The following is a 13,124-nucleotide window of genomic DNA, read 5'->3' as shown; positions in this document are numbered from 1 at the left end:
TTAATTTTCGGTTTGCTTTCCGTTATTTCGTATACCACGCACATAATCATTTGCGAATATTAAGTGTTTGCCTTAATTTTTTAAATAAATACTTTTTTTTGTTTCTATTTTTTTTAATAAGTTTTATTTTTCTTATATTGTGAATTGATTTTTTATTCCTGAAATTATAAATAAGAATATGATCAATTGAAGAGATGTAAAAATTGTAGTCGCAATAGTTTAATTTTATTTGATTGATTTATTTTAAAATAGTGATAACAAATTGACACTTGCATAAGTAATTTGCTAGCTTCAATAATTCAGAACAAATGTGTATGTTTAGTCGAGAACGACATTTTTTTTTTTTTTGTAATTATATATTGGATATGATCATTACAACGATATTGCCTCATGACCTATTAACAGTCCTATTTAAAATATTTTTATTTACAAAAATTGCAGAAATCCAATGAAATTTTTTCTAACTGGCATTATTGTTTTTGTAGAATTTAATTTTGTAATCGGCTTTAAATACGATAGTATGTTAATACATCTTCCAAATTGAAGTATAAAGAAGCACTATAACTAAAATATTTATGGTGTTATAATGTATATACATATGTATAGATATAACCTTCATCAGTACCACCTGCACGGCTATGCTTAATCATTAAACTTTATTTTGAAAATTAAATTATAAAACATACACTGTAGCCCATATCTATATGCATTTAAAAATTTAAACCATAATAATAACAAACAAAATCAATAAAGTATAAGATAAGATTAAACCTCAAGTTCTTTCTTTATTTATTTCTGAATCTGTTCTCTCTTCCCTTCTCTTTCTTTTTCTCCTTCTCTTTCTGACAATTTTTTTGTACAATATAATTCACAAAATTTTATTCCTTTAGGCCAAATAATATTAAAAGTTTTAACAAAAAACAAGAATAATGTTATAATAAAATAACAAATTCTGGTGCAACAACTTTATTAGGAAGTATCAAAACATCCATAACAGTAGTCAGTAAACGTAGTAGCCGCATTATACTATACCAATGTATATAAATATATTTAAAATTATGTTATATTATATTAAAAATAAAATAATTTTTTTACCGCGCAGTAGCTACTTTAACTAGTGAATTTCGGTGGCAACAGTTCCATTGTTTACATTGTGTTTTATGCAATTATCGTTATCGTATAAATCAGGACATGTTAGTGGCTTGTTGGACTGGCATAACCTGACATTTACATAAAATTAAATTAATGAATCTTCCCTACATAATTTTTATTTTTTTTTTGTGTTGCTGCTGAATTGTTGCTATTTTTGTGGTCTCTTTTTACTTTCTTTTCCTTTTTCTTTTTTAAAGAAGTCGGCATTATCTGCATGTGTGTATATGTTTGTGTGTTTGTATTGTAAAAGAATGAATAGGAAACAAAAATTTTACATTATTTTTTTTTCTTGTTGTTTTTCTTATTATACAAAAAGTTCCTATAAAAATGTAAAAAAAAAAACAATTATTTTAATTAGTATTGCCACATTATAAATAACTTTTGTCATATTAAAAATATATTACGTAGACTGTTGTTAGAGCTAAATACGTACATAGAGGTGTTCTAATAATATTAGTTAAAATCACATTGAACTCCAAGATGTTCGGTGTTCATCTTTTGAATTTTGATGATATTTTTAGTTAAAATTATTTAATGTTATAATATAAATGAAAAATTATCAGAAAAAGTTTCAACTAGCTCTAATTATAGTAAAGCTGATTGCGTAAAGGTGATGCATATATTTGGACCCGGTTTACCCGTATACAAAAAAACCCACAAATTTTTAAATTACACAGTGTAAATGTGGTTTATGTAGGACTTAACCAAACTTCACATTTCTTTCAGTACCCACCACTTTTGCCATACTCTAATAATTAAGTGTTGGTAGATGGTAGATTCTAAGGGAACTGAGTGGGGACAGGAGCATCCCCCCAAGCCACCGCAGCCATTTCTGACTTATTGTAGCCACCCCACCCTCCCGTCTATAATATCCCCGTCCCAATCACAAAGCCGGAGATATCCCTAAGGGAGTTGGACAATAGTTCCCGAACACTTAGGGACCCACGTCCAAGACAATTGCGGCGCCGAACAGCCAGTGCCGGACAGTCGCAGAGAATGTGCACGGCGGTCTCATCGCCACCCCCACAAAATCTGCACAGGGGGGAGCCCGACTTCCCCAGCCTGTGCAGGTGGTATTTCACCGGGCAGTGCCCCGTGAAGAAATTCGCAATAGTGCGAACCCGGCTCCTGCTCATCCCCAGCAACTCCGCAGCGAATCCGCCGGAGCACGCCGGAACAAACACCTTCGCATGACGGCACCCCTTCGTGTCCCGCCAGTGACGACTGCATTCCGCCGCGAGTAGGCAGGCAAGCCTGGCCCCCACGGCGGAAGAAGGCAGACCACAGAAAGGCAGCGGCTGCACAAAGGCAGCCCCAGATCCCCTCCGCGCCAACTCATCGGCAACTTCGTTGCCCGCATGGCCACTATGGCCCGGCACCCAAATGAGCATCACTCTGTTTTCCGATGCCAATTCCATAAGTGCAGCAAGGCAGCTCCAGACCAGCTTGGATGTAACCTGAGCTGAACGGAGCGCCAGCAGTGCAGCCCTGCTGTCTGAGAACACATAGATGGTGCGGTTTCTATACCCCCTTTCCAAATTGATTCTCAGACAGATCTCTATTGCATGTATTTCGGCCTGGAACACTGTGCAATACGGGTCAAGGGTTGCATATACACGCGTGTCCGGGCGGACACCGTATACGCCCGAGCCCACACCCGACTCCGTTTTGGATCCGTCCGCATACCACACGCTCGAACCCGACCTAAGTACCGGACCACCCCGATCCCACGTCCATCGATCAGGAAACAGAACCCTGTACTTGTGGTCGAAGTTGTACCGCGGCAGACAGGTATCTGACATGGTTATCCTTAGAATCGGATCGCCCTCAATGAAGTCTCTGTGAGTTCTGTGGGCCAACTTTAGCCCTGCCCCGTCCTCGCCAGAGAGAAGTCGGTAAGTCACCAGCCGAGCTTCCTTCAATATATGGAGGTGCAGTGGCGGCAATCCGATCATCACCTCCAATGCAGCGGTGGGAGCCGTCCGCATCGCCCCGGTCACTCCCAGGCAGGCCAGCCTCTGTAGCTTTTCCAGCTTGGCCCGCACACCCGCCTGCTGAGCCTTACGGCACCATACAATCGACGCATAGGTGACGATGGGCCTAGCAAGGGCCGTATATAGCCACAGTGCTATTCTGGGACTAATTCCCCAGAATAATTAAGTGTTACAAGAAATGAGTATTCGGCCAATAAAATTCTAAAACAATAATAATAACTTTTTATAATAAATAAATTACTTCAATAATAAGTTAGATTTTTCAATAATTTATTAAAAGTTATTAAAATTTATAATATTAATTTCGCATGCAAGTGGCAACCCTAATTTTGAATATAATTATAAAAATATCGAGTTGTTTTTTAAAGGAGAAAAAAATTTGTTGTTTTATATTTTATTATATTATTTTGGTTAAAATCTTGAGGTTGCCATTAAGATGTTTTTTTTTTCCAAACTGTTGCAGCAACATACTATAGTAGTGCATTTAATACAATATTGTAAATACTTAAGGCAAATCTGCCTTTTTTGGATGCACGAGTTTTTTTTCATTACTCCTTATTTTTTATTTTTCTTTTGTTGTTTTTTACTTTTCCTATAACTTTGTCTACTTCTGTTTTTCTTTTATAAGTTGTTTTTGGGGTTTTTGAGGTTTTAAATTTTTATTTTGTACGCCAGTGTCTATTTTTTTCTTCTATTTTGTTTACATACACCATCTTCCGATATTTTCCACAAGTTTGATCGAAATTTTTAAATTAGAGATAAACTCACCGTATGCTTACTTTTGTAGATAAAAAAATAGGAAAAAAAAATCTAAAGTTGATGGTAAAAAAAAAAAATCGCATTCTTGTTTTCTTTTCAGCGTTTTGAACTTTTTTTCTGCATGTATTTTTTGGGTGAACTTGTAAAAAATAGATATTAGAAATTCCTTCTTTTTTTTCTGTTGTAAATTAAAATATCGGAAAATTAAAATTCATTTTCCTCAGGTGAACTAATCAGAAATATTTACATAATTTTTGAAGATTTCGAAATTTCCCAAAGGAATTTGAAAAAGAAAAGAAGAAAAAAATTTGAACAATTTGTAAAAATTATTCAAGCATTTTAACTAAAAATACGATTTCAATCATCGATTTGTGTGGCGTCTTAATAAAAATAATAAATAAATAAAAACTTGTAATAAAAATAATTTGTAAATATTAAAATTTTTATCAATTTCATAGATATGGCATTGATGTAAACAAATGAGGACATTTTCTTCATTACTGTCTAAATGTCACTTACACGCCTTTTGTTTTTTAGAACAAAATATTAAATACAGTTCGATTGGTTCAAATGCACTTGTAAACAACTCATTTAATAAAACAATTTTCAGATAACCTGAATTTTTTAATAATTTTACTAAGGTTAACTTCTACTCTAGGTTTATCTTTCGCGAAAGATAAACCTAGCGTAGAAGAGTTTCGCGGGGGCCGCGAAACTTAACCTAACCTAACCTAACTCTATAAGGACTACAAATTTCACATAGAATTTGAACCAATTATTATGCTATATAACAAAAACTGAACACCAACAGAATTAAGTCAGCATACGGCCCTGTCATTGAGTTAACGAGAAATCTCTGCAAGTGACAAAAAATCCTCATGAATCATCAGAGTTTCTATTATCTTTATTCAACTGTATAATACGATTTAGTTGATTATTTTTAAGATTTAATTTTAATTGATTAGAATTTTGATTTCTCTTTAGGTTACAACGTATTTAGAGAGTAAATTCAAACGTTTTAGTAGAAAAAAGAATATCAATTAAATATTGGTGACCTTTTATACTTTTACTTAAAAATTGGAAAATACTAGTAGTGGTCTGAGTTTTGGATCATTTGAATATTGGATTAAATTTTTCTATAAAAAATATTTTTCAAGCTTAACAACTTAGACTTCTCAATTTAAAGTTTATACGAGTAAAAATTTTTATCATGACCGTACTATATGACCAATTTTAGCATTAAGAAATTGATTCTGCAATAATATTGATAAATAAAAGGCACTTGACATAAAAATTTAATATTGTCCCTAAAATGTTTTCCAAACTTAAATTTTAATATGTTTTGCAAAATTTCATTTTACATCTGTTCCATATACAAAAAACTCTTAGGCATTAAAATACAAATTAATTATAGGCAATTGTGACTGCAGTTATTATTATATTCTTATAAATTATCCAAAATTATTTTACCCAAATTATTTTTGGTATACTCATCTTCCCGATGCATACTAAAATGTACTAACATCATCATTGTGTTATATACCAGACCACATTGCAATATATAAGCAGTAATACCCAATATATTTTAAGAAGTTAAAGAAAATTCAAAAAATAAAATGTTGAATGCTGTCTCTTCATTATTTTACTCTTCTATACATTAAATCGAATTCTACATATAGATGGGAACAGTAGCATGCATACAATCATGTTTCGTTTAGTGCTCTCCCATCAAAACTAATTAGCATTGAAAAATTTATTTAAAGTGACTCTAATTAGTCTCAATGTAGGTAAAGTGAATATAACAAAAAAAAAATCAGAAAAAAAATGAAACAGAATTTAAAATTAAGTATGGAGAGTAAAAAACGAAAAGAAAAAAGAATAAAGAGCGACAAAAAGAGCGGTTTTAAAAGAAAGTTTTTCACCGTGGCTTTAAGAAAATTTATGCATAATATGAAAATATATGCGAATCGCGCAAAAGCAATAAAAGAAAATTATGTAAAATAAAAAAAACTAAAACAAAAAATGGGAAGTACAAATATGGATTAGGTTTGTTTTAATCGATTAATGAAACTGTTTCTTTTTCTTTTATTTCACTATACAAATATGGCAATAGTTAACAATTAAATAAGGTTATGTAGATTTGGTGTGGGATGACCTTTGAGAACAGGTTTATTAGGTTGAATTGATCACATGCATATTATACTTGCTTACTTGTATTATTATGTAGTTAAAATGTCCCATATAATTTTCTTTATTTGACTTGTTATTTTGCGTTCACTTTTGTGTGTTTTAATTGTAACAAAATGTAATATGAATAGATTCAAAATATTAGAAAAGAAAATTAAAATTAATGATTATTGTGAATAAAAAGAAATGCAAGGCTAAGATTATAATAATAATGCGAAATTTTCAAATATTTTATTCTCAATAGTTTATTCTTAGTAGAGACGTACAAATTCACAGAAAAGAAGTGCTTGGAATCATGTAAGTAATGATTTATGGAAAGGTAGTGCTTATTGTATTGTAATGTTTGCTATCGTCAAGGTAACTTTTTGTTATAATGTTATCAGCGACGTTAATGTGAAGTTATTTTAATGAAATAAATAAGAAGTTGTGATTGAAACTAAAATAATTTAAATAGAAAGAGAATAAAACTCAATTCAACAAAATTCAATTCAATTTCTTTAATATAATTTTAGTATTCTTCAGAAAAAATGCGATTACTGCGAACTGGATTAAAGAAGCAATCTTTATATTTTAAAGAAAAAGGATGGCTACATACGTTAATAATGATTTTCGTGAAACGTTGAAAAAATGCTCACATTCTGTTTATATTGCACGAACTTATTAGAATATTACGATGCTATTGGAAAAAAAGAGTAGACCTATACTGTTAAATCAATAACACTATTTGCAAAAGTAAAAAAAATTTTTATGTTAGGCTAATTAAAATAGTTTGTTGAACTATAAACCTATGTTAGATGTGTTTATTTTTCATAATTCTTAATTCTTATTATAAAGGAAGAGATTGTTATAATAAAACCTAATTTGTTTTATTTTTTACTTCTCTTACTATAAAAAACAAATTACGAAATTTTTAAAAACGATTTTAATAAATTACTTTTATTAAAAATTTTATAAAAAACTTTATAAAAATAAAATGTTTCGGAATTTTTGACGTCATATAAAAAATTTCACAATTTTAGAACAATTATTGTGGGCAATCCTTTTATTAACTCCATAGAGAATTATAGAAAAAAAAAATAAAAAAACGTACTGGGCAATCCACATAAGGCAATATTACAAACTCATATCTACCCAAGTTTAAGATTAAAAGCTGAGAATTTTATTTTTAAATTTTAATTTTTTTTCTTATCGGGCTGATGAGTACCGAACTAGTCGTCCTGACTTTACAGTAGTTTCAATGTTATTCCCATAACTAATATTATATTTTGCAATATATTTTTAAACTCAAATAATTTTACATGAAAAGACAATGAAAAAGTAGCAGAGATTGTCCTGTACATAAATTCATAAGAAAGAAGCAAAACGCATTTTCAATTAAATCAGCTCTGACATTTGACCGATCAATTTTCCTACACATTTCATGATCATTATTTTTCATATTTCTCTACATCACAATCAACAGAAAAAAAAAATAAAAAGCTGCTTTCCCAATTTTTCTTAAAATTTTTTTTCTCTTTTTAACAAATTTAACCCAGAAAAAATTTCTAAAAAAAAAATGTTTTGGAAAAACTTATTACATTCCAATCTTATAATATGTAAGATTTGAGGCAGGTTAATTTTTTTTTTGAAAAAGAGGAAAAATTAAAATAAAAATTCTTCGAAAATAGAATTGCATCATAGAGAAGAAGAGGGCTCGCATATTGGAGGCATAAGAAATATTTTATTTTTTCATTTTTAAAAATTTTATCTTGTTTTATATTTACTTAGTTATTGTAATACACTTCCAAAAATTGCTACATAATTCATCAGTTCAAAAGAAAATTTTCAGTTGAAAAATATACAAAAGAAAAAATTTTAAAGAAATTTGTGAAAAGTCTGAATTTAAGTTTGACGAACTATTTACTACGACCAAATTGTTGTAAGTTATGAGCTTTACTTTCTAAACTTTTCATAATTTAATTACCATTTGAAATTGGAAATTGAGGAAAATAATAATTAATGTTTTATTCGTAAGACTTATTAAATGTGAGTTCTTCCTCTATATTATTAGAGAAATTTTAAGGAAATGTGCTTTTTATTTAGAAATTAATCAATTCCTTTTTGTACAAATATTGTTTCAGCATATGCTTAATTTTAAAAATTGTTACATTCCAAATTTATTTAATTCTAATATGAATAACAGATTTTTTAGTATTAGAACATTTTTTTTAGGAATTTTTTGATTGCAAAAATACGTTGTACGCATATGTTTTCACAAAATTTTTGTGATCTGAAACTCGTTTCTTTGCGGAAATTTTTGAAATCGACTTACTCTTAGGCGAAAAAATACGGACGCCTGAAATTTGCAAAATTTGTAATAATTAAAAAATTGTTTATTTTACTCAACAACATTTTTTTCTAACTCAATCGCCTCATTTCAATATTATTTCGAAATTAACAATGTTTGAACTTTCGACTTCTTATTATTCCAAACTGTATACTTTTCTAAAATTTCTGTTAAAGCAAAAAATTAACGCTAAATAGGTATCCTGTTATCCAAAGATATCTTAATATTATCTCAATCTTAGCTCACATAATTGTCTATCGAATTCGATATTTTTATTTTACCTTTTTACTTTTCTTCTTCTCCTAAAAGTATGCAAAAATAATTTCATTCTATAATTATTATGAATGCCATATAAAATCTGAATATTGTCAGAGAACATTGGGCTTTTACTTACATTTTTACGCAAATGTCAACTCTATATACGTGAGCACATATAAAGAGGGAATGAGTCGATACTTGGAAAGCATTTGAGATTGAAATTTCAGGAAAATTCCTTATTTAATCGTGCCATATGAAAAAGCTGGTTCTATTTCAATGTTAAATGACTTAAAATGTATGGTTCTTTTTTCTTCATATATCATTATTGAAAAGGAAATGAGCTACATACATGTATATAAATATGATTAGCTTCATAACATATGTATTATGTATATCATATAGTATATGTGAGAGGAAGGAATTTATAAACAGAAATTTATAGTTTTTAAAATTTTGAGAAAGTAGAATTTAATATGTGTATATATATATATGTACACCTGAATTTTTGCTTTGTATATGAAAATTTTTGCTTTTCATATAATTAAATACGATAGAGTATAGATACTATAGAGTAAGAAATATAATTAAATGCGATAGAGTATAGATACTATAGAGTAAGAAATTAAAGTAAGAATTACTATAGAGTAAATTAAAATTATTGAGTAAAATACGATGTATTTATGAACATAATATATTGAAATTTAAAGAACGTTGTTTATATAGGAAGATTTTTGTTTTGAAATAAATTTTAACAGTTTATTTATATTTACATACATACATACATATGTATATGGTCGTGTGTATATTAAACGAAGTGCACATACACGCAGTAACGCATATACATTCTTAGGCATCACTAGCATAAATCAATAATAATTTATTTCTCCCTCATTTACAAATTCTTTTGCAATATTTCGGACCATATGATAGCCCAATTTTGTTCATACAATTAATTTTACAAGAGATACAACATTAAGAAAGGTCGATTTTATTCTTAAAGTGAATATTTATTATTAATATTTTATTTATTTATTATTATATTTTATTATTTTCACATAATTAATATTAATAATTTTGTAAGTATGTAAAATATTAAAGTTATTTGACAGAAATTTCGGAGTTAACAATGTTCGAAACACAAAGTCATATGCTTTTCCAAAATGGCACATTTTTTGAAGGTGCTTTTCGAATTTTAGAAGGTGCGATCCAATACTACTACCAATGATTGATAAATTTGGAAATCATAGTATATTGGAATGAATTGTATAGAATTGTAAAACCTTTCAGAGACAAAAAACTTGATTTTAGAATTACTTTTTATAATAAAAGTAATTAAAATTTTTAAAAGAAATTTTATTTGTTGCTATATATATTAAATTATATAAGCCAAAACTTTTAAAAAATATTATTAGTTACCTATAGCATTAAATGTACATCAAAAATAAAAATAGAAATAAAATTTTACAAATATTTTTTGTATATAAAGCGTAATTGTTATATAAAATAAAAAATTGAAAATTTATTATTTTATAATTATTGTAATTCATATTCAAAGTATTTATCTTCTAAATTGTCACTATTTGATATGCTTCAATTTCTTTCTCTTCTTTAACTTTAATTTGTTTCTTATATTGGTCGCCATTTTTAATAATTCTTTGAATAATTTCTTCAGTATTAACTTTATTATATAAATCTAATTGTTTAAATTTTCCCAATTTTTTGCAATATTTAAAAGGATCTAAATTATTCGTCTGATATAAACGTTTATTATTACCACCATGATATATAGTATCGATTTTAATTTGATTTATAAAATCTTCTGAAATTATATATGGTGCCCCGATTATAACTTCATCAACACACTTATATGACAAAACATTGAATATGCGTTCTTGTAAATTCATTATTGGATATTGTGAATTTTTGATTTTTTTAATTATTTCATCAGTATATAAACCGACTATTAAATAATCACTTTCATTTTTACAATTCTCTAAAAAATCTAAATGTCCTATATGAAATAAATCATAAGAACCAGGTGCATAAATAATTTTGTCATTTGATTTCGGTGTTCGATATTCATTATTCATAAATTCAAATATTTTGGATGTTGTCATTAAAAATGGATCATTAATGCCAGTCCACTTGCTATGTTTATTATTGGTTTCTTCTTCAAATAAAATTCCATTATTTTCTAAAGTGATTGTTGATTTATTCTTTTCTTGATATTTTTCCAAAATTCTGTTAATAATGGCAGTTGTTGAAATGCCTGGTGTCCTCTTCAATTCTTTATATCGATTAGTTTCTTTTATTATTTTATATGTATCAATACCATCGAATGTAGCTGTTATATCATTTCCATGAGCACAATAATAACAATTATATTTATCTAAAACATCTATTGTCGTAACGTACGGTGAATCTTCTACTACTTCATCGACCCATTTAATGCCTTTAATTAATTTATAACGTTCTTCTTCTGTATAAATTGGTAATCGCTTATGTTTTAAGACTTCATTGTCAGAATGAACACCAACTATTAATTTATTTGCTAATAATTTAGCTTGACGAAATGAGTTCGCATGACCAAAATGAACTAAATCATAACAACCATCACACCAAATTCTGGTTTCAGTTTCATAATAATTATTAATTTTGTTCATTTTATTTTTAGAATTTATTATAATTATTAAATGAGAAGAGAAGTTTTATTTTTTATGTTATTTCAATTTGTAAATTATTAATAGTATGTAATATTTTTGATAAATTTTCAAAAGCTATTTAAATTAGATTTTTTTTTTCTAACATGATTTTGAAATTTCAAGAGAAAAGGCAAGTGTGAGAAATATTTTAAATAAAAGTGCTATTTGAATAAGATGTTTGGTTACTAGAAAATTTTTAACCAAAGTTCCGATTAATGACTGGGTCATCAAGAAAGAGGAACCGCAGAAGTATAACAAATCCTTCTCACTCCTTATAAACGAGGAAAGTGTAGATGCTCTGGGAAAGAATGAGAGCCGGATAAGGTTTGGCATAAGATCCAGAAGGATACATTGTTGAGGAGACAAGCCAGCTGCTTGATGGGAGCAGCTATGAGAGTTGATGTCGAAAACGAGGGTAATCCAGGTTAATCTGAAACACTTGAAATGCGCTTCAGATAACCTCATAATCTTCCTAGATGATGAAAACGCCGACATCGTTTTATTCAAGAGAAATGGGTTCACCCTAATAGGTTATCCAAAAGGACTTAGTATCCGGAAATATAATTTCTTCTACAAGCTAATAGAACGAGAGACAGGTAAGCCTACCTGCGTGTTAGTTAAGACACATTAAATCAATTTTTTGATTTAATTTCATCATCGAGAATTTGACGGTAGTAAAGCTGGAGGAAAAAAACAGCAGGATTTTATTCAAGTGCTCGACTTATATGGTCCATGATAAACCAGCACCACCACGGGAACCTGGTCACAGGCAAGCGCTCAAGTCAGATTGTTGGTTATGATGACCAATGAAAGAGGTGTCCTTGTATGATTTTATCTTAAACATTAGTTTAGAAATAGCAAATGGCACAAACAGTTTTGATAACTGGGAAGATTTCCTAGATATAACATTTAAACCAAACAATTATTTAGTTTAGAGAGCGTACGATAAAAGGTCCTTTTCAAGAAGTTCTAGGCTAAATCTCCCTTACAATATAAGAGCCCAAGAAGAACGAATGGGGTTAAATAAAGGATCATTATGTGGGACAAGCCCACGATCATGCCTAATATGAAAAACAATATTTACGATGTCGAAGAGTAAGAGTCCCAAGACAAGGGCTTTGAGATTTCAGGATTTGGACTTTAGAGCCTCCTGCCCTCTAAAATAGTCTAAGAGACAGCTAAGAAGATTAATATGGCGGGTGATGTTTTTAATGACTGCCACAGGATGAGGTCATGGCAACCATACGAGGAGTCGCTGAGGAAATTTAAAAGCTACCGTTGGAGGGAGTTTTGTGGAAATGTGGTTTGTACTAATGGTTTTGCTACGCGTGGACTCAGAGTCCCAACACACGTATCGGGTGGACAGGGTACTAACAACGTCCTACATAAGTTCGTTCGGATTGTTGAACATTTCATTCAATAATAACAGTACATTTTGGCGGTTTTCTAGGTATGAAGAGAGCCCCCAACAGTGGACTGAAGGATAGCGTCGATGCTGTAGTCTAGAATCTTTTGTCGAAACAGGCTGGCAGCAGAGTGATTAAGTACACCGACGGAGGAATGCCTCAGGGAGAGAGGGAGGTTGGAAGTTTCTCCCTCCACTGCTATGGCTAATGGTCATGAGTGAGATCCTAGTGAAAGCCGGTGTGAGATGTGTCAAAGCGGTATATGAAGATGATCTTGCTATTCTGGTTTCTTACTTCGATCTTCCAACGATCAACCGTGTTTTGGCGGTGTCGCTGGCCG

General features: G+C 29.8%; 1 protein-coding gene across 1 annotated transcript; it reads right to left on the bottom strand.

The window, feature by feature from the left end:
- Positions 1–11,730, bottom strand: LOC129614061 (ethanolamine-phosphate cytidylyltransferase-like). Its single transcript, XM_055528448.1, has 3 exons — positions 11,648–11,730; positions 10,451–11,301; positions 1–71 (listed from the first exon to the last, which is right to left on the bottom strand). Exons 1-3 carry the CDS (start codon positions 11,728–11,730, stop codon positions 1–3), a joined length of 1,005 nt encoding a protein of 334 aa, XP_055384423.1.
- Between the last annotated feature and the right edge of the window lie 1,394 nt (positions 11,731–13,124).

Source organism: Condylostylus longicornis, unplaced genomic scaffold, assembly GCF_029603195.1.
Source record: "Condylostylus longicornis isolate FDR11 unplaced genomic scaffold, ASM2960319v2 ptg000100l, whole genome shotgun sequence".
NCBI classification, from domain to species: domain Eukaryota; kingdom Metazoa; phylum Arthropoda; class Insecta; order Diptera; family Dolichopodidae; genus Condylostylus; species Condylostylus longicornis.
This window is presented reverse-complemented; position numbering and strand designations above follow the sequence as displayed.

Excerpts from the sequence above, each read along its gene's own strand:
- LOC129614061 (XM_055528448.1), bottom strand. The coding sequence starts at position 11,730 with ATGTATCCTTCTGGATCTTATGCCAAACCTTATCCGGCTCTCATTCTT. Across the intron at positions 11,302-11,647 it reads ACTTTCCTCGTTTATAAGGA|AATTTGGTGTGATGGTTGTT; the intron begins GTGAGAAGGATT and ends AACTGAAACCAG. Across the intron at positions 72-10,450 it reads CGATACTATATATCATGGTG|GCAAACACTTAATATTCGCA; the intron begins GTAATAATAAAC and ends TAAAAAATTAAG.